Source organism: Anguilla anguilla, chromosome 8, assembly GCF_013347855.1.
Source record: "Anguilla anguilla isolate fAngAng1 chromosome 8, fAngAng1.pri, whole genome shotgun sequence".
In the NCBI taxonomy this organism is placed as follows: domain Eukaryota; kingdom Metazoa; phylum Chordata; class Actinopteri; order Anguilliformes; family Anguillidae; genus Anguilla; species Anguilla anguilla.
In genome coordinates this window covers 34,411,209-34,433,815 of record NC_049208.1, presented here as the reverse complement: position 1 = coordinate 34,433,815, position 22,607 = coordinate 34,411,209, and the positions used below count along the sequence as shown (strand labels likewise).

Here is a 22,607-nt window from a genome sequence, read left to right as displayed (position 1 = left end):
TTCACTTGGTCCGACTGACTGGTGCTCTGTGAGAAACCCAGAGAGAGAGAGACAGAAAGAGGGGGGCATGCACAGAGCGAGAAAGAGAAGGGGAGAGAGAGAGAGAGAGAGGGAGACAGAGAGAGAGAATGTATGGTGAAAGGGTGGTGCTTCCTTGCTTGTTTTCTGGGCCTTTGTAAAACCATGGGATGTATCGGCTCCAAGACTCTCAGTAAGGCGATATTTTTCTTCCTTTCGCTAAATGTTCGAAAGAGGGGAAAGGGATTAGCTTAATTGGAGCGCAGATTATAGGGGTGTGGGTTTCTATGGTAACATTTTGATAATGATGTCTGCCTTCAATGCTCAGGAGCAGATTGAGATTTGTATGGTAAGGACAGCAGGCTGCCGGTCCTTGTTATTTTTGATGAGGACGTTGAACACAATAGGTTGTTGAATGTGCCTCACGCTCCTGTATTTCTTTTCTTATTTCACGTTTGCATTTATGACAGGGTGTGTGTGTGTGTGTGTGTGTGTGAGAGGGGTGGAGTAGGGGAGGTGGAAGAAGGGAAAGGGTAAAAGAGACTGCAACCTTATGGTACAGATTATTTACAGTGGTGACAGGTAAAGACAAATAGAGAGAGGGGGAAGAGGAGGGAAAGTCTGTTATTGGCATTGCTTAAATGGTGTCGCGTTACACACAGACAGCGATAGGAAAGCAGTGAGTGAGAGAGAGAGCAGTGTGAGAAGCCATGCTGAATTTCATCGCAGGAACAGACAGGAGAGCGAGGGGACAGAAAGCATGTGAAAAATTACAGCTCATATTATTCGGCTTTATCACCACGCCGTATGTATTCAGTGTTTGACATTGACATTGTGGTTAACCAATGTCAGCTGTGTTCTAGACGCCGGTGTATGTGGTGCACACAGTAACTGGGGTACATTCAGGTGTACACCGCATTTCTGTTTGATCATATGGCATATAATAAATAGCGTAAATTGAAATATGATCTTGAGTGGGTGTTATTACTGCAAGGCTAGTCAGTACAAATGCCAGACATGTAGGTCAATCCTGTAACTTCAATAATGGTTATGTTATTAACACCGGTAAATTAAAAGATAGGATCTCGTGTAATATGATAAATAAGGAGAAAATGAGCAAGCAATATTCTGGTGATATGATGAACAAGGACTACCTTTAGATCAACCTAGCTAAGCCTGTCAGTATGCTAATGATTTCTATTTTAAGCACGTCTAGTTTTATACTTATTGGTTTATTCCTGGAATAGCAGAGTAAAAAAGATCAGTATTCAGGCTCTCCTTTTTAACAGTTCTTAATTTTGCAGCCATTGCATTTCTGTGTGAAATTAAAGTGAGTGTGAGTGAGACGTAAAGGTCATTAAATATAATGGTCTGTGGTGATGATGGCTATGGTTTAGATGGCATATTTAATGTGAAATGGAGCTCTTCCATACATCTTAATCTGTTGTTCCTGGATAAAGTTTAGTGTACTGTGATACAGTCATGTTACAGGAATGGTCTGTTAACATCTGATACCATGTTTAATATGGTAAATTAGTGTACTATACAGAGAGAAGTCATTCATCTACAATACATAATAGATGTAATACTATGATACTATGATAAAATAGAATACTACAACAACCACTTTAACTGCTCATTTAATTTTTAAAATTTTAATAAGACATTTTACACTTGTTTGCAACACAGTAAAATCTCAGGTGTCTATCTTTGACCAATGTGGATTTAGCTGCAGCAGTACACTGTTTCACTTTATGTATTTTGACTTTTCTTGACATGGTCACAAATGACATCGTGAATTTGCGGCCGCAATTTTGCCACAAATGCACAGCATGAGTTGTTGACTGTGCCCGAATTATTTTCCAGTACTACTAAAGATTTGGTGAGCAGCGAGAGAAAATGAAAGACAGGTCCTGAGTGGAGAGAGAATGGCAAAGAGGTTCTGAGTGAAAATGGGTGCTTTCTTACTATTCCAATAATGGATATGCCAGTCTGCCTATAGATTATTGATCGAATGTGTCTGTCTGTCTGTCTGTGTTTTGGTCAGCAAGTAGGTGATCTATCTTACCTTCAGCTCGAGTGACAGTGTATATGTGTCAGAGTTTACTGGCTTTGTTCAGTACTCTGCTGAATGTCCCTGTGATATTACATTACAGTTGGTTTACTTTCTATTGATTTCATTAAATCTGTTGACAGACTGACTTATGGGTACACATTAAACTGATACTCTTAGGCCTTGTACATGCGCTGCCAAAATATAGCCTAGATATCGCCTTTTCTGTACAACTGCAGAGGGTATAGACCATAATACTAGTAAGGCTTGTGTGCAGAAAATTTCATTTTGCAACTGTGTGCAAATTGTATTAAACTGCATTAAATATGGTGCAAGGTATTTAGTGAATCATAGTGAAAATAGTAATGTCAAAACAATATAATATTTTTGAAATTTTGATGAGTTATGAAATGTATGTGTGCACCAGGCCATTGCAATGCTTTTTTTAAATATGGTTGCCGTGCCAACTGCTTGCACATGGCCTCACTGATTCATATACCAAGCGGCTGACTCACTAACAACCCACTTTGACTGACTAATGCTTTCATCGACTGGTACATGGCTTATGCCTGCCAGACTGACCCGCAAATGTCTGAGCAAACTTGGCGGAGGACAACAAGTTAAAATGGGGTAGTTCAAGCACTAACAATGGTAAGAGTACTGCAGGTGGTTCAATCAAATAAATGATATTTGGGGACAGGGAAGCTTGCATAACCTTCCATGTAGATGTGAGATGAGTATAGTCGGTAGCCCTGCATACATGGCTGCAGTATGACTTAGTGGCTAAGGCAGGGTTTTAGTTGGCAGGTATGTCCTTGTCTCACCACAAGAGCAGCTCCCCTAGTCGAATGGAATAAAAAAGTCATTTTGCTCTTGCTTTTGATAGCGCCACCCTCATTGTAGTTTATACATGTATAATTATTAGCTTTATTATAACAGTCATTGGGATGTTAAATGTTCTATTTGTTTGGTCATCATTAAGGCTGAAAAAATTATTAAGGGTGAAGGGTATGCAGAAAAATGATTCAGCTGCATTTCGCTCAAATATAATGCGCTAGTCACGGCAAGATGCTTTAAAGACAAATAATGTGTCAGCTTGTAATTCAAAGACAGACATTTTCCCGCAAAACTGTAGGATTGTTTTTTTTCTTTTTTTACACCAGGCTATCACTAACCACTGATGGTGGTACCACAGCACATGAATAATCTTACATGAGTTCTTGCATCATTTGCAGTGTTTCTATTTTCTTCATTTTCCCCCCCAGCACCAGTTCTGCAGCATTGAACAGGCGAACCGGGATGAGTCAGGCCTCTCCTGCTGAGTTTTCATTGAAGCGCATGTCAGCGTGTGCGCTGGGGTGAACCCAAGGGTTGCCATTCAGCCCAGGTTGTCAACAGATAGATTCCTCTTTGTCCCGGACTTTAAACCTGTCAGCAGAGACCCTGCCCTGTCCACAGCGGTCGTAACTGTGAGGGTACTGAACGCACGGCTGCTCGGGATTAACACGGCGTTTGTTGATCTGGGAAGCTCCTTCTGGCTTCGTTCCCTATCCACAGGGACACCCGTGTCCCGGGGAATTTAATGATGTCCTGCCTCTAGTCCTTTTCAAGTGATAGGACCGAACTGTCACAAATGCTGTTCTGCTTAATGAGCGTTGGTTTGCCCTCTGCAGTCTTCACTGAGAATATTATAACTATTTATGACGACTGGAGATCACAACACGTCCTTCAGCGTTTCTGGAAATTTCTGCAACGGTCTGCGTTCAATAAATTACAAGTATGGTGAATAAAGAAATTGGCCATCGTATCAGCTGGAGACGGTTTACTATTGGACTATTGGAGGGTATAATTCTGCCTCCCCGTTTTTATACAGCATAGCAGTAAAGTGAGGCGAGGTTCTTGTTTTTATTGCACTCCAAGAAACCGAAAGGTGCAGGTGATAAACATGTTTATCACAAATAAGAGTAAATAAAGCGGTAAGCTGTGAGGATGAAGGCCAAAGGATTTCAGCACGTCTCGCGTTTTAAGATGAATACAAGCAGTACATCTGAGAAAAAGTACAATAGATTTGGCTTCCAATGCTAAAACTGGTGGATGGAGCACAGTAAATGACAGGCAAAGCTTCTCTAATATCAGGTACAGTGACGATCACTCAATGCAGCACAAGTCACATGACCCTTCATGGGCCAAAGTTCTCATGATAATAAAGGACAGGAAAATCATTAGGACACGAGACAAATGGGTTTTTAATTGAATTAGGTTTAATGATCTAATCTCTCCTACCATCCAATCTGCGAACGGACTAGTAATGAACACAGGACACTGAAAGGAGGCAGTAAATTCTCATATAGTTAGCAGTCAGCACAGAGTGTAACAGGTTTTGCTGAAAGACAGACAGTCTGGCTGAAACATGAGGCCCCTCTGTTGCATGGGTAATGAGAAAGTCAAAGAATCCCAGATAATAATCCCCTTCTGTGAACTTCTGTCCTGCCACTTGCTCAGTCCGCGGTACAAAGTTGTCGCTAGGCAGCATCTCTCTGCGGAATCCGTCTTTGCATTTGACTTTATTTCACTTTTCACTTCAAATGTTCCTTGATATGCATCTGTACATCTCATTAGAATTGTAAACGATTTCAAATATTTTTTTAAATTTTTGTATGGGGCGTTGCTATTGTTAGCCTGTCGCCTTTCCTGCATTTATGTTATATTTTTTTGTGCAATAAGCAACAGCAGCATGTGCATTTGTGTGCAAATGAGTAATGCTCTTAGGGGACAGTATGTCCTTCATATTTATGAATATGACATTTTGGCTGGAGTCCATATCCCCTTAGATTGGTGTTTGTCGTTTTTTTTTAATTTTTTTTACTAAACTGTAGAAAAAGAGAAACGAATGAGGGCAAAAATGAATGAGCTGGAATGAGCATTCAGAAACTGACCAGATGAAATGATGGACCTTGCCTGACAAGGCAGACGTGGTAGATGCCTTTGACATGCCTAGGCATAGTTATGTTTCTTAATCAGATGCAGACGTGGCCAATTCTGGTTCTGCACGTGTTTGATGTTATTCCACAGTTAATTTTGAAATTATAGCCGTTAATTGCACCGTTAACTCAGATCTCCAGGGTCCATTGGTCTAAATTGGTAGCTGATTGTAATGAAAACAAAAAACATGAGACCCTGGTCTCTCGTGCCAGGACCACTGGATTTATATTTTTTTTACCCTGAATTAAATACATCAATCTATCCATCCATTATCTATACCCGCTTATTCCTGGTCAGGGTCACGGGAGATGCTGAAGCCTATCCCAGCATGCACTGGGCAAGAGGCAGGAATATACCCTGGACAGTTCGCCAGTCCACCACACCATTCACTTACCCACTCATACCTATGGGCAATTTAGACTTTCCTAGCCTGCATGTGTTTGGAGTGCATGTCTTTACCCAGAGGAACACGGACATGGGGAGAACATGCAAACTCCACACAGAAAGGCCCCGGCCGGGATTCGAACCCTGGGTTACCCACTGCACCAACATGCTGCCCACCCTGAAATAAATGCATGCTCAAACCAACATCCTGCCACCATTCTCTATAATTTACAAACTTTATCTCCAGAGACAGAATTCTGATTGAAGAGATTATCCAGAGACCACACTTTAATTACACTCGGAAAAGTGAACCCTTTTCAAGTGATGTTTTAATTGAGATTAGTTGAAGGGAAAAGGGGACCCAAAGCCATTTATTGGCGCTTGAGAGTTGAGAGATGTATTCACCACTCATTTAAAGTGATTTTAATCCAAGTTTCAAATGAAAGAACAGGATATAAAATAGTCATATAAACTGAGTAAGAGAAAATGACTATTTTATATCCTGTTCTTTCATTTGCCAATGGGAAACAAGAAAATTAAATAATGTCCTGAATTGAAACCAGGCGTCCTGTCAGCATGAAGAAAACAAGCAATTGATCAAGTTAGGCAGAAATCATCAATACTCATATGGAAGTTTGAAATAGTTAAAAGAGATGGCATATATGTGCCTGTTATGGCTGCACCCTTGTAATCCCATCAGTTAGCAACAAATATTAATAGTCTTTAACATAGTCTTTAAAATGTCTTTAAAACTGTTTATTTTCAAAATAAATACTTACAATATTACGTCAAAGCTGGTCTGCAATGTTAAAAGAAATCTGTTTTATGTAGTTTAGGCCAATATATGTAGTAGGTTTTAATTATGTTTATGAGATAATATATTAATGCGTGTCCTTTTCAGTTTCTCACTCTACAGCTTTTTCCCCATGAAAATAAGTCAATTAAAATGCATGGCTTTATACGGTAAACCATACAGAACGTATTGAAACAGCTGAGGCACTGTATAGTCAGTTAAACTAGGGTTTCCAACCTGATATATAAAAATATCAATCACAACTCTGGTGCTGTTGCACATCTGCTGCCTGGCTTTTCATGCCTATATTTTTATCGAAAAATCGTTTTCTTCCAGATGAAACCGCAGTTGCAACATTTGTGTATAGAATCCATGCTGCATGTTGACCCTTGCACATGCAAAACTAAACATGCAAATCTTTTTCATCCAAAACTTTAAACATATAAATAATTTAAAAACGAACTGTATCTAAACCTGTATGTGGTTCAAGTGACATTAAAATAACAGGTGGCAACTTAAAAGAAGCTCAGTATGATAGCTCTAAATATCTTGTAAAGGTAACAGACATCTTGTGCATCACAATAAATGCTTGTTTGTATGTCATGGATGCCAGTCACCTATGTCACCTACTGTGTTTCTGGTTCCAGTGTGCTTAGCTACATTCTATAATGATCTAATACAAACATACATGCTTGACTCAAGTTATTGATCTTTCTGCCACTCGGCAGATATAAACGAACTTGTCTTTCCTTTCACCGGTTCAATGTGTGTGTATGTGTGTCTGCGCGTACTGATATGACGCACTTGCTGTCTAATCAGGTGGACTCTCTCTCTCTCTCTCTCTCTCTCTCTCTCTCGTAAATGTCTTTTATTAATATGATACGTGGTGCAATGTTTTATCGTATGTTCTTCCTTTTCTGTTTCCACCTTTCCTCCTCCAGTCGCAGATGGAGTTCCGGTACGGAAGGACGGGGAGCAGGTATGGCTGCTATTCACATGCAAAATCCTCTAATTTCCCACACTTCATCAGCCTGCTTCAGTTTCGCAAGTACACAAATTGTTACACTTATACCAAAATGTGATCTCCTGGCAAATTGGCACTGACAGTGTTTCCACATATTTCCTCGCATTGCTAATTTGCTGCTCGAGAAACAGCGATACTGCTGGTACATGTTCTTTAAACATTTCTTATGCCGAATTGGACGCAACAATCCTGTGTTGAAAAGCCGTTCGTGGTAAATCCGGAGACAAACAAAGCAAATGATTGATGAACATATTTCACATTTTGGTAAATGTCCTATACTCACATATCAGTACATATCTCAGATCTTGAAAATATGAATACACACCGGTCACCCTTCAATGGTTGCAGCACGCCAGATTCAGCTAGTATTCTCCAATATGACCAAGGGTAGTGAAGAAACTATTGTACAATGCAGCGGATGGACAATATTCAAACCTCTCACTTTTAATGTCTATAATCACAGCAGATACAAAGACAGGGCTGTGCACCTGTAGAAAGCATATAGATACCGCAAAACATTTTACCTGACATGATTTCTTAATATTACGTGCATGTACTAAAATATATTTTTAAGATGGCTTCAAAGAAATAGAAGCAATTGGAAACAAACAATAGGAAGAAGAACAGAGGCTAGAAACCAAGCAACATAACTGCCTGTTCGTTTCTCAGATTTATGGGCACCCGAGGATGGTGAAAAACACTGCAATGTGCCCTGTTTGAAAACAGGCTACTTACAGCTAATAATTTGAAACCAAAAAAATCTTACTCAACATTTAGAAACAAGGCACAGTGAACACGACAAGCACCAGATAGTAAATATCATACAACACTAGAATATTTTCAATATGAATGCCTGGAAAGGCACAGTTAACTTTCCTTTCAGTTGGAGTAAGAAGTGGCCCAGTACAAAAACCCATTACCATCACCGAGGAATTAATTCTGCAGCGATTAACATGCGACCGCCATTTAAGGCTAATCTTAAGTGCCGAACTGGTACCAAGTGGCCTCTCTCTGATGAGACAGCGCCTTAACAATATCAAGCTTTATTAGTGAGATTTGTCTAGGCACTAGCCTGTTGAAAAACACCCAGAGCAGCTTTCTCCTAAAAGACAATACAATGAATAGTAACGTAGATGGTGGGTTTACAGCCTAGACGGGACACACGGACTAAATCCATGAAAGAAGGTCCGCACTGAGAGCTGTTTCAAGGCAGCAATCGAATGAGCTCTTCAAAATTATTGATGGTGTTATGCAGTAAGCTGTACTGAAAAGGTAGAATCGCATTTAGAATTTGTATTGATGGGGCAAAGGCGTAAAAAAACGGGGCCTTTGTGCTTAGATAAAGAGTGACCTTACGATACACTGTGTGTGAAATTGCACTATCCACCAAAAAGTGTTAGCCTCCAGGTGACCAATGTTCTGAACCGCTGGACATGCTATAACCAATTTCACCAAAACTGTGAACTACAAAACCTTTTTTTAAATTTTTTTATTTTGCTCTACAGTATTCCATGAAATGTTTTAATGCACAAGGGGTTGCTTTTATATCGCAGTTCTTGACAGTTCTCACAAAGAAACATTTTTGACCAAAAGTGTTTGCACCAAGAGAAGCGCTTTGAATTTTCCTGGAGACAAACAACATTTCGCAGAGCAATATTTACAGGGAGAAAATTTCAGACACAAACCTTTGGAACTGGATTACCAAGGTGACATCGTTTAGAAAACAAGGGTTTTGAAGCAAGGAAACCTAGGTTCTCTCACTGCACGGTGCAGTTCTTTTAAACAGAATAATGGTAGGCAGAACACACAGAGGAAAGAAATATGAATCTGTTCTATAATCTGAGAGTGATAAATAAGGCACTGAGCTTCTGTGTGGCCCGACAGGCAACTCGTTGTCCCCAGAAACTACTCAAAAGATTTTTTTCCTGACATCATGACGTCAATGCTTTCCTGAAATCTGTTCAGAACCACCCCCACACCCCAAACCAGATGATGATTTCAGCACATTTATGAAACAAGAATGCATGGACATGACCTTGAATTTTTTGCAAGGATTATAGCCACAGTACCTGCTTACAAATATAGAAAAGCTATTTATATAGCAGGTAAAATTATTTAGGTACTTGCTCCCTTTGGCAACTTCTTATTTGTGCAAAAATAAGATTCTCTGCAGGCGCTTCAATGAAGACAAAGCACTGAACTCTGCTCAATGTGGAACAAGAACTAAGGGAGGCGATTTCAAAGTTTCAGCACTTCCACAAAAAACCAAGCATTAATAAGCGCATAAGCCATTAATTAAAGACAGTTCTTTAGTTATACTGTAATTGTATTGATTTGCCTCTTTGTCTTCACTGTGATTTTTTGAGCACTGTGCTTCTCCTCGATGTTTAATTTTATTGGTTCTTTGGGTGCTAAAAAAAACCCTTTTGAAGCACTGAGGCTGTTGGTATTTGTTGGCATGGAGTTGATTGTTGGGCCAGCTGTGTGACTGTCAGCTCATTTTCAGCAGTGCTGGGAATGGAAAAGTGCAGCTTTAATCTAAAGGAGGAGGCTCTGATTCAGTCAGCGAAACAGCAAGGCACATTATCCGTGTGTCAGCCTTTTATTTTTATTTGTATTATTCAGTGTAGGCTGTAGCAAGGTGGTAGGGTAGGGAAGGGTGGTGATGGGATGGAATCTCTTGCTTTGCTGTAGATCACCCTCTACAGCTGGATTATCATGGTGTTAGGTATGACAGGAGAAAAATTAAAAAGGTGGGCTCAGAGGTGGGATCATGAGTGTATGCTTGCTTAATTATAACAATTCATTCCTGGAAGCTTTGTTTGGATCATGTTTATAAATAAATGTCGACGATTTCTTTACTCATCAGGCTGTGTTCGAGCGCCATGGATGATACTGATATTTAAAAAAACTTTATATTGATATAAAAGCCAGAAATAATAAATAAACAGTTTGTATGAGAAAATAATGAATATACAGTTGGCATGAGAAAAGTATATTCACTGAAACCAGTCGCTGAATGGTGTGAATTTTCGGAAAGTTATATGATGGTGACTCATGTCTGAATTACATTATGAATCATACTCCCTGTTGGACTACATGCACCAAAAATAGCCCTGGCCTACTGTGAAGGAATTTAAAGTAATTTTTTAAAGTAATTATACTGTACCTGAAATTTGTCTCTGGTGCTTTGATTGATTAGGGATTTGCATACGGACTTTGGTATTTTACCTAAAGACTTTCACACGTGCCATTCTGTTTGATTGTCAGCTGTAAAATTCAATGTGAGACATTTGTTCGGATTTACATTTGCTAATGCTAAATGTTTCCTGTCAATGAGATACAGGATTTTTCAACAATTCCACACTTGCAAAGTTGCTCCTGTGGACAAACCACACCTCTCGTGAGTTACGTCTGTTTTGCCTGTATGCATCGTCAAAAAAAAACAAAAACAGAAATCCCTGCCAAGTCATGCTCTTCATGTGCAGCCAACCCAATGCCACAAGGCTACCTTTCGACCTTGGCTTAATTAGTTCAATTAGTTCATTTGCAAACACCTGCAAAGGTTATGAATTTAACCATCTTAACAGTCCATTTGCAGATTTTAACATTTACATTTCATGCAGCTCTTGCTGTTGCTAAAGGTAGCAGGGGTGCAGGATCTGGCATTGTGTCTCAGGACTTGCTGGTAATAAAGCTACTGCTTTTGTAACTGCGGAAACTGCAAACTGTCACCACCAATGGCTGTGCTGCCTTTACTGTGGATTTTTATATGTCATCCCAAAGAAAAGCACTGTTGCCAAGCTTCTCTGATTTCTATCTAAAATAGACTCCCTAAGACTAGAGTTGTAAACAACATTAATTACAGTTAAAGAGAGAGACTCCATTACTCATAGCATTCTCACTGCTATATAACTATGAACTGATCCCTCTTTCAACCCATCCCTTTCATCACTCTGTTTTTCACATCTTTCCCTTCCTTTTTCTCTGCTTTACCTCCCTGAATCATTCTGTATCTTGTCTACCGTCTCTTCTGGTTTACCTTTTACTCTGCTTATGTTCGGATCCCTCTCAATCTGTCACCCTTCACATCTCTTTCCCTCTTTTCCTCTTCTCTCTCTCTCTTTGCCTCTGTCTCATCTCTTCTTCTGCTCTTTCCCTCAGCATGGACGTACAGACTTTTCATGGGAAGGACTCAATGTAAGTCCCTGGGATTATCATTTCTGCGTCATACATTTGTTTTTGTTTTTCCTGCACTCATCTTGTATATCTCTCATTCCTCTTCTCCTTACCTCTCTGTCTGCTGGTCTCTCTCAGTGCAGTGTTAGCATATGGTTACATGTAGTCTAGCCAGACAGTGTTAGCGTACTGTTATAACACTGTGATTTTTCATCAAGTGCATTTAAGTATATTATGGTTAAAATTGAACATACCAAACAAAATAAAACAAAACAAAAGTCCCTGCCCACAAAGCAACTGCCATACCGATGAACTGCTAAACCCGATGAGAAATATGTCAAGTGGTGTTACATGGTATCTGAAGCAGTCGTGTGGTCCTGTGTCCAGTCCTGGTTTTTCAAATATTATGTACAGCACCCTCCAACATTATTCATCCCCTTTGTTGTAGGTGAGCAAGAAAGGCAATATAAAATCAACAACACAGCTTAGGAGCTGTATCTTTAAATATGAAAATTTGTATTAGAATAAAAATACACAATTTTACATTTTTTGAGCACACACTATAGCTGTACCATTTGTTTTATTCAGCCATTTCTGCTTTTTCATCAATACCGAAGGGTGCGGGTAATTTTGGAGGGCGCTGTGTGTGTTATATTGATTGAAACCTTTTCTCTCTAACTCAATCACACATTTTCTGCTGTGTTGCTCTCTCCATCCCCGTCACTTTTTCTTTTACCATACTGCCCCTTCCTCACATACCTCTTTTTCTGCATCACCCCATCATCTTTAACCTCTTACTGATTTTATTTTCACAATTCTCCATGTTACCGGTTGCTTCTCACGGGTCCCTGCACTTATTCTTCTGGAACATTCCACATAATCCATTGGTCTCTCTCTTCATCCTCCACTCAGCTCTCAATGGAAGACACCACCTCCATCCTCCCACGCCTGAAACGAAACTCCAACTCCAACTCCAACTCGTATGGGATTGGTGCTCTGGCTAAGTCCTCTCTGTCAGGTGTGTCAGGTGTGTGTCTGTCCTGTGGCTGGTAAACTGACCCCATGTTGGCTCTAGCCTGGTGGGAGCAGGAGAGAGGCGATGGAGCCAACATGGTCCCCCCGGGGGTACCCTCTTATTACATTCTGCTTCCATTGATATTGATTATCAATGACTATTTCAGTCATTGAGAGAATCCAATCAAACCCAATAATCAGAGACAATAACAATACTTTGCCAAAAGTGCATTTCCATGTGGTTTGTTGCATAAATGTGGTGGAAATGTAGTTGTTCTGTATCTGTAAAGTGATTGCATGTGATAGTGTCCATTTAGTTTCCGTCTATGTACCTTTCAGTGTTATATATATATTCTGTACTCCATAATTTTAGATTTGTAATCAAACAATTCATGTATGGTTAAAGTGCAGATTCTCAGCTTTTATTAAAGAGCATTTTAATACATTTTGTTTTTGCAAAAAAATAAAAAATAAATAAATAACAGCATTTTTTTATACATAGCCCCCCCCCAAACCATAGGCTTAGAGACATAACCCAAACCTCAGGCGTACCAAAATCAACAGTTTGAATATCATTAAGCATTAAAAAGAGAGCACGGGTGAGCTCAGTAACCACATAGGGCCTGGTAGGCCAAGGAAGGCTTCTATACTCCATGACCAAAGAATTCTCACTATAATGAAGAAAAGCCCCCAAACACCTTCATTCATTCTCCTGTTGCTATTAGCAGTTACATAATCAATGAAGACAAGTGAGCCAGTACATGTAACTGTAACGTATTAACCAAAATGTATTGAATTACTCTTTCTATTAAAAGCTGAGAATCTACACTTTAACCTCATGTGCATTGTTTGATCGCAAATCTAGAATTGTGGAATACAGAGCCAAATAATAATAAATAAATAAATATATATTCATCTTCTGATATATCTTCCCAAACGTTATGGGGCTCATTGTATATATATATATATATATATATATATACTGTTAGATTTACACACAAATCTACAACTCAGTTCTGTTTCAGAGCAGGTTAGAATATGAGAGCCATCAGATCAACAAGCCAATGTGAAAAAAAACAACCCTCCATTAACCACAATGCATCTCAACCATCACTTTTAGCTTTCAGCAACCAACAAGTACTGTAAAATACTCCTGGGAAATTAAGCCATGACATTCAAGTAGAAGATAATACTATTAGCATAGCAGCACCAAAAACCCACATCCACAAAATATTGGCACAGCCATTGCCTAAGTGCCCACTGTGTCATGAAAAAGCATTGTCCCTCTTCCTGATTCCCTCTATTATTGCATATTCTTTACACTGAATGGTTTCAGATCTTTAGGCAAAATGTAATCTTAGACAAAGGGAAACTGAATGAACACAAAATTATTATTTCGCTTATTTAATGAAAAAGTTATCAAACACCCATGTGAAAAAGTAATTTCCCCCATAAGCTTAATAACTGGTTCACCACCTTTAGCAGCAATAACTGCAGCCAAACACTCATGTCTAATATTACATTTCATCAAAAGATCCAAAATCATTCAGTGTGACAAATATGCAATAATAGAGTAAATCAGAAAGGGGCCAAATATTTTTCATGCCTCTGTAAGTACATAAAATAGATTTTTAACTATTTCTCCTCAGACTTCCTTTATTCACCATTCACTTACTCAACAACCTCTTTCCCCCATCACCCAATCCTTGCCCTTGTGTGTCTATCTTAAATCCAAACTCTCAGGTGTGACACGGTCCATGAAGGACAAAGTGACCAAGCCAACAGCAATGGCCCAGGGCCGTGTGGCTCACATGATTGAGTGGCAGAGCTGGGGCAAACCATCTGCCGGACCAGAGGGGGGTGCAGGCCGCGCCAACCTGACTCGCGAGCGGGAGAGGCGGCTAGAAAACGATGCCTACAGTGACTTGAGTGACGGGGAGAAGGAGGCACGCTTTGCAGCTGGTAAGAGAGAAATTGAGATAATTGGGATACAATCTCTATCTCTAAAGCTGACATTCAACATAATAGTATAATGATGGAGCCATCAGTCTGAACCAACACATTATTTTCCGTTTATTTTAACGTTGGACCAAAGTTCCCCTTCAAGAGACCTGGTTCATTCATTTTGCATCTTTTCCTAGTTCCTTCTGCATAAATATGAATTTAGTATTGTCTTTTGTAAAAATTGAAAATGATCTATACATCGTACACTAGCACTGTCAGATCTCATGACTTTAAGTGCAGCTGGCTGAATGTCAAGAAATAATAAATGTGTATGTATAGAAATGAGCAAGAAATGGATACAGCTTTGGCCTTTTCTACAAGCCTGTGCAACCCATTACAAATGGAATCTCTTTGTGCCTGCATTTTATTTAAACTGGCAACACTCCTGCAGGTGTGTGCAACTGAGTGAAGTGTTGCATGATGGGATGGAAGTGATGAAGCTGTATGCCTGTGACAAAGCCGATATTCTAAAATAATATTGATGACATTAATTTTATTTGAACAAATGACAGCATATTTTATCTGTGTAATATGTAGAAATGGACCCCAACTTCGCACCCCAAATCTCTCATGGCATGAATTGTACTGAGCTCTGATTGCATGGCTGTATTTTTATGTTTGTGTGATTAGCAATATTACGAATGTCACATTGTGAATTTAACAAAGGCATTGTACAATTGTAATAATTTATTTTTAAATTGACCTTAATCATAATCCTGTTTGCTGTTAGTAATTTGCCATTTGCTGCTTCTGCAAAATGTGTGCAGTACATGCTGACCGTGTTGGATGCAGTGCAGTCCTGAAGGTTTCTCTGTAAAGCATATGTCTCCCATAAAATACATTTTCCCAGCACGTTTATAATCAACGTTTGAAACTTCACATTATGTGAAATGTCGTTTGCCAGTTGTTTTGCAATTTCTCCATTTTATGGAATTCATCCAGTGTTATATTAATAGCTATTGTTCTGATCAGGCTGAGTCATCTGTATAAATTAGATTCAGCAGGAGATTCAGCACAGTTCACATGGGGACAGTGCTAAAACTCTATTTACATACTGTTGTATTTTTTATGCGGTTCTCCGTGACCGCAGAACACAGTCATCATCGTGAGTCATCATGACTTATTCACTTCTTCAGGAGTGATGCAGCAGTTTGCTATCTCAGAAGCAGCCCTGCTGACCTGGAACTCTATGGAGGGCGACAGTCTATGCGCAGGATCCAACCAAGGCAGCGTGGGCCACCTCAGCGATGCCAACCAAGAGAGCATAACCAGCAGAGGTACGGCCTCACGCAAAATGGCCACCATATCTTTCTTTGCTAATTTTAATACCCAGTGTTTTTATTCCTTTTCTCCACATTTGGAATTCCCAATTGTATGTGACGGCCTGTCTCGTCGCTGCAATATGTTCTGTCAATTTGGCAGAGCACCGACAAACCCAGGCACCCATCCAAGGCATGGGCTGCCAAGCCTCTACGTTTGGCAGGCACCCAAATAATCAGAGTATTTATAATTTATCATTCTGTATGTCAGATGTGCTAGTGACTACATGGTTCATAGCTATGACATTGCTGTCTTTATAACTCGTGAAATTGCTGCAGTACAAGTTGTTTTGATGCCAAGTGTCCTATTTAACCCCAAGATCTAAGGGTTTTATTAAGTGTTATTTTTAAGCACTGCATATTATTGAACATATTGTATAATACAATGTCTTTATCTACAATTTATTCTTGGACTTACATTGATATTAGCTCCTGGTGGCAAAATGTATTTTTGCCACCAGGAGCTAAAATTGTATCAATATGCCTGCCAACCTGGATTAAGGTCAATTTCATGTCAGTTCAGACAATTTAAAAAATGAAGTGAAATTCATTCTGTTAGAAATGAATCATTTAGAAATAATTTTTTTGGAAATTAATTTCAATTAACTTCCTGAATTGAAATTGGAACTGACCTCAATCCTGCTGGTAACAGCTCAGTATTAAATCATAGACCAGTGCTAAGCTGGTCTATGATATAATACTGAGCAGTAATGTTACAAGTGCTAGCTAGTCTAAGATATAATACTGAGCAGTAATGTTACCAGTGCTAGCTGGTCTAAGCTATAATACTCAGCAGTAATGTTACCAGTGCTAGCTGGTCTAAGATATAATACTGAGCACTAATGTTATCAGTGCTACAGTAGCTGGTGTGTGATATAATACAGAGCAGTAATGTTACCAGTGCTAGCTGGTCTATCATATAATACTGAGCAGTAATGTTACCAGTGCTAGCTGGTCTAAGCTATAATACCAAACAGTAATATTACCAGCACTGCTGGTCTAAGATATAATACAATACTGAGCAGTAATGATATCAGTGCTAGCTGGTCTATGATATAATACTGAGCAGTAATGTTACCTGTGCTAGCTGGTCTATGATATAATACTGAGCAGTAATGTTACCAGTGCTAGCTGATGCTATTTGGCCTCTGTTTTCTCTCTCCCAGATCAAATATTACACCAGTCTGCAGCGGAGGTGTGGCCTCACACATACGTGTCTCAGGGCCTCTACTGTCTCTCCTCCTCTGATGCCTGGGAGCCAATCACGGATGAGCCCGCCGGGGTGGCCTCCCCCAGCGGCGGGTCTTACGTCATGATGGGCGGGACTCCCTGCGAAGGCTACGATGGCAGCGGATCACAATATCTATCCCAGCAGCAGCAACTTAACCTGCAGCACAGTCAGCTGCAGCAGCTCCAGCAAATACAGCAATACCAGCAGCATCAGTTTCTGCAGTATCAGCAACAGGTGAAGAAGAACTCGATCGTTTTCCTAGTTTTCCAAGTTTTCCTTCGTTGATGAAAAAAATAACATTTATCACTTGTCATTTGTGTCATTTGTAATCTGAAATTGCATTTGGTGTGATGTTTCATTTTCTGCAGTGTCCTTGTTTTAACTAAACATGTTGTCTTGATTCTGAAATCATCTCAAGTCACTGGACCACAGGTTCCAGAGAGCCACCCGCTCCCTGCAAGCCACGCCCAACAGCACTATCCACAGTCTGGGCCCTCCCACTCACCCACGATTGGCTGATTTGTGGGGGATGGGCCAAACCGAGGTGTATCCGGTGGATGCTGGTGGATATGTGGGCGTGTCAGCAGTAGATGGGGAAGTGATGTCGACCAATGGAGTGGAGGTTGGAACAGAGAGCGAATGTCTGCTGCAGAAACAGGAAGAGGAGACCCAGGTGGGTGATTTTGTCCATATTTTTTATTGGGCAAAGCCTCTGTTAAAAATACAACCGTTAATGCTTCATGGTTACCTCAGGCTTAATGTGTTGTTCCTTCCCTTTAGTATAGAATGTTATGGATGTCACAATTTTTGCAGGTGAACTTTGGACGAAATATCAGTTGTAGTCTACTTATTGTACACTAAGGTGGTTTGTGTCTCTCTGAGTGGAATTTGAATTTACGTCCGTTTTAGCAGATTGATTGCCACAGAGGGAATACGTCCAGTTACAGAGTACATTCTGGGGATTGGAGACAGGAACGGCTTGCGAAGACTTTCACTTGGTTTCAACTAAACCTTTAAGAAATATCTTAAATGGTTCAGCAAAGCTACCAACACTTTCTTTGATGACTCATTTGTAGACTGGAGCACTTGAATTAGATTATTTAAATGCCAAGCTTGATTTATTACTTATTTATTGAAAAGGGGGATAAAAGTGAATATTTCTCTATGGTAAAATCTAATTTTATGTAAAGTTACCCTCTGTTCTTAGTTCATGAAGACATATTTATGATGTTCAGTGTTTGTGTTCTTTAATATTTATCACTAGGACAGTTAACATGACAGACAATTATGACAATATAAAAAATTTAAAAAACAATTGTGCTTATATCTGAAAAGTAGATATTTGTGGCAGATGGTCTGATTATAATACCATTGTCTTTTTTTTAAATTACATTTTATAATCACCTTTTTTTGTAAAAACAAGCAATCATTGGTAATTATGGCTAAATTAAGTGACCTTTAACTACATTCACATTTATTATAAACCTTCTTATACTGTATATACACAATTTTTCCCCCACATGCAATATTAATAGTGAATGCATATTCTTTTTAAAATATGTAAATTTTGCATGTTTTTGTGTAACTTTCTTAATTGTAATCACATTTGAAGTATTGATTCCACTTAAGAAAGCTATTGGAAAAATGGAAGGGTAGGTGAGTAGAACAAGAGAACAATTGCAAGAAACTGTAATTGTTACCACAGTAAGCATGCGCACCAGGATGCCACTGACTCCTCATATATGTCTATTACAGCCATGTAGAAACATCCCTCATTTTATGCTGGTTTTTTAAAAGCATATTTTACAATTTACAGCATTGCCCCGCCCCTTACAGTCAGCCTAAAGGTACTCAGTACATGAGTACATTATAATTTTTGCAACCCTGGATGCACATTGCAAAAAAAAAAAAAAAAAAAACAGATGCATGTTGGGAATTGTACTTCTCTCCACATTCACTGTAGTCCTATTTTCAACATATGTAGAGAGTTGACTCCTCTTTTAGAATTTTCTTGAAGTCTTGGCAAGAAATGTATGCTAATTGAAATTAAGAATCACTTTAACGTGCAAGTGAGGATCAGAATTAGGTACCTGGTTCATTGCATTGAGAATTTGCATGGTCAGCCACCGTCTGTCTATAAATATGGAGTAAGGTGGAGAATGTCTCTTGTTACTTTGCCTTCACGTTATTTTTTATATGTGATTTCTGCTTGAGGGACAACATATAAGGAATGTTTACCTTTGACCCTTCAGAGCCCAGTAGAATTCTATAAATATTTATCAGAATGTTCAAAGGAAGTACATTTTTATACTTTTATTGAAATATTTTTGATATTACAGAGCAAGTTCATATTTAAAAAGAACCATTAATCTACTGTATCTGTATCAAGTATTTCCACTATGTGATTGCAGCAAAGCCAAGCAAACGTGTACTATAGTAGGCTAGCACTCTTGCTAGCTAGTAAGAGCACTAACCTATAAAAATACAGCTATATGTTGTTGATACATTCAACATATACTGCATTGTTTGGCTTTTGCTTGCTATGTTTATGACAAGCTATTATGTTGTAGAGAGCATCTCACTGGTCAGGTGATTAGCCTGCAAAAAGAAGGTACATCCTGAACATTCTAGAGAGTGCCCCTCGCACCAGCCTCTACAGGTTCTAAAGGGTTAAAGGCCTTTTGCTGTTGCCTCAGTAAGTGTGACAGAGCTTTAATTGTGTAGGTATTGATTAATAACAATTTTTGCATGTTGTTTTTAAAGGCCATGTGCAGTATGAAACAAAAATAGAAATATATATTTTAAAAAAAAACATTTTTTCACATCAATTTTATACAGTAGTAAGGAGGCACAGATATACATATATATACCTTTCATGTACGTCAAAAGGTCACCTCCTGTTGGAGCAATACTGGCAAAAGACACTGGATTTTACAGTAAGCATTGTAATCCGCTCTGTAAAGGAGAAAATGCTGGTCAAACTGCACAGGGACTAAAATATCTCTGTTGATCACTACTCTTGATTACCAACACTTTATTCTGATTTAAATTTCATACAGGAAGAGGAAATTCCATCATGTACAGAGCCTGAGTCTGTTACTCTGACCCCACCTTTGCCAAGTGAAGAGATTCCCCCTACTGAGGCCTGCAGTCCAGGACAAGCACCAGAGTCAATCACGGAGTGCAAAACCTTTGATGTCACTTCCTGTGTTGTACAATCCTTAGAGGAGAAGAATGAAGGGGCTGAAGTTGAGGCAGTTGCTGTGGCAACCAACTGAGATGCAAGTTAATGCCAGAGACTAACAGACACTGACTGATGAAAATAATTTCTGAAATAATAATCAAACGGATCAAGGTATTCTGTTCCTTTCCAGGTATTTATCCTCTGTGTGACTGGTCAAATTTTAAAGACATTTTATGAGATGGAAAAGACGGACTGAACACCACAAACGACTGATGGCTCTGCGTATCTAGGATTACGCAGGGGCATTCAGCGGCATGGATGAAGATGAAAGAGAGAAAGGAGATAACAATACCAGCGGCACCAACGAAGGTATGACAGCGTGGAATAGCGAATGCCAAAAGTAAGTCATAAAGTGCATGCATAAGACTCAAGTCTGTCACCATTATGAATATAATCATGACAAATTATAACAAACAATTATCATTTTTAATAAACCAAAATGTGATATGTACATGTATAAATGGTCATAAAATATATATTGGCAGACATCGTTTTTGAATATCCCAACCGCATATGAAAAGATCCCTATATATCTGTGGTTTGAATTTAAATACCAGGTACAAAAAAAAAAAACTGCTGCCCTGTTCATGTCCTGTTCACTATGGCCACGTACTGGTGTATTTGGACTGTTCTGTATTAGCTTAATGACTTTAAAATGGTCAGTTGCATTAATTTCATTTATTTTTTGTCATTTTAAAACAAGTTTTGTCCTTGCTTCTCATAAAATTGGACACATTTATGTACAATTAATTTCAATCCAGCAATTAATTCCCTGATCACCTTGTGTACATCCTCAATGAATATCTCCTCAATTAATAGCATACAGTAAAGTGCGTGAGTATTTGGACAATGACACAATTTTTGTTGTTTTGGTTCTGTACTCCAGCACATTGGATTTGAAAGCTAAAGTGCAGACTGTCAGCTTTAATTAGAGGGTATTTGCATCCATTTTGGGTGATCAATGTAGCAATGTAAATGCGACAAAAACCAGTCATAACATGATGGCAAAGCCGTACAAAAAGAGTGGTCGTGTGCAATTGTACTCTTGCAACGTTTTCTTCCATAGAGTAAAAGCAGTATAACAACCCTCATATTAAAGAGTACTCTACATGAAAATGCATGCTCACTGCAGTTCTACACAGTATTTTATTATCCCATCTGAATTTTTATTTTGTTATTGTCACTAATTATACACACTGCGACGTTTTTTCTGACCATGTTAAAGCATAGCCAGTTTAATGCAGTACTTGCCACACAACAGTTCAACAGTTCAGTTTGCTTTGGGAAGGGACCCACAGAGAATTGCACCGGGCCCAGAATTTAGTGCTACACCCCCGGAGTATGCTAACATAACGGGTACTCCCCCTCACCATAGGGTCTTGATAAGAGTGACAGTTTCCTTTGATCAGTTTGCATTCTTTACAGATTTTTGTTTTGCACAGTCTGACATTTTGAACGATTTCCATTTCTTATCTTCAATTTTTAATTGTGGGTTCATGGAAGGATTTGAGGACACATGCTCCACAATTGTAGAAATGGTAATAAGAATGAAAATGGGCAAATAATTTATTAGCTGATACAAGTACTATGAAACCATTACCAACGGACACCAACAAAATGTATTGTTATAACAAATATTGTTGAATAGGAGTACTCTTCGTGGGAATCATTGCTATTTGACAGTGTGTCGACTGCCCTGTGCGTATGAGGAGTGTATTTGCCTCTGAAAAGAAGAGTGTTTGTTGGACATGGAATGAAAACAGATGTATTTTTGCAGATATGTATGGTACATGAGGTATCTTGCTGGTGAAAAAGCTATAAAAATGTAAAAATTGTGGTAATGATGATGGTATGATGAACAGAATTTATTTTTATTGTATGACTGTTGAAGATTGTGTCAAAAAAACAAAATATATCTTCTGACTTGAATTCTGAATTATTTATGCAAAGTTGGGACAGTGTTACACATGGTTTCTCACTTCCCCACTGTGTGTGTGTGCATGTGCGTGCACGTTCGCGTGCGTTTGCGTGTGCGTACGTGTGTGTGTGTGTGAACATCAGAGGTGGGTAACCCGGCTTCAAAGAGTAAAAAGACTGACCATGTATTTGCTCCACCAACATGCGCTAAACCAGCTGATTACAATAATTAGGTCTCCTATCATGCTGAAGAGTTATGCTAATTAGAGTCAGCTGGTTTAGTGCATGTTGGTGGAGCAAATACATGGTCAGTCTTTTTACTCTTTGAAGCCGGGTTACCCACCTCTGGTGAACATGTACAGTATGTAGAGCTGAATATCTTAAAGGACAGTAGAGAGTAATGGCAGATTGCAGATCTATTGCATTTGCACTCCAGTTTGACTGA

General features: G+C 39.1%; 1 protein-coding gene across 11 annotated transcripts; it reads left to right on the top strand.

Moving 5' to 3' along the window:
* On the top strand, positions 1-22,174 carry LOC118234710. 11 transcript variants are annotated; one of them, XR_004766703.1, is made up of 10 exons: positions 1-211; positions 7,172-7,209; positions 11,419-11,454; positions 12,346-12,460; positions 14,191-14,409; positions 15,588-15,728; positions 16,937-17,235; positions 17,420-17,674; positions 17,911-18,653; positions 20,061-20,197. XR_004766703.1 is itself a non-coding variant. In XM_035431480.1 (9 exons), exons 1-9 carry the CDS (start codon positions 133-135, stop codon positions 20,277-20,279), a joined length of 1,392 nt encoding a protein of 463 aa, XP_035287371.1. In that variant the 5' UTR covers positions 1-132; the 3' UTR covers positions 20,280-22,174. The 11 variants fall into 11 exon arrangements, 8 of the variants coding, with proteins under 8 accessions (XP_035287371.1, XP_035287370.1, XP_035287373.1 ...); XR_004766704.1 differs by having other exon boundaries at positions 17,914-18,657; positions 20,061-20,189; XR_004766702.1 differs by having other exon boundaries at positions 17,911-18,657; positions 20,061-20,189.
* Positions 22,175-22,607: the final 433 nt, after the last annotated feature.

Bases quoted from the DNA above. Each gene is read 5' to 3' on its own strand.
- LOC118234710 (XM_035431479.1), top strand. From the start codon at position 133: ATGGTGAAAGGGTGGTGCTTCCTTGCTTGTTTTCTGGGCCTTTGTAAA. The intron at 212-7,171 runs GTAAGGCGATAT...TTCCTCCTCCAG, and splicing joins TATCGGCTCCAAGACTCTCA to TCGCAGATGGAGTTCCGGTA. The intron at 15,729-16,936 runs GTACGGCCTCAC...TCTCTCTCCCAG, and splicing joins AGAGAGCATAACCAGCAGAG to ATCAAATATTACACCAGTCT.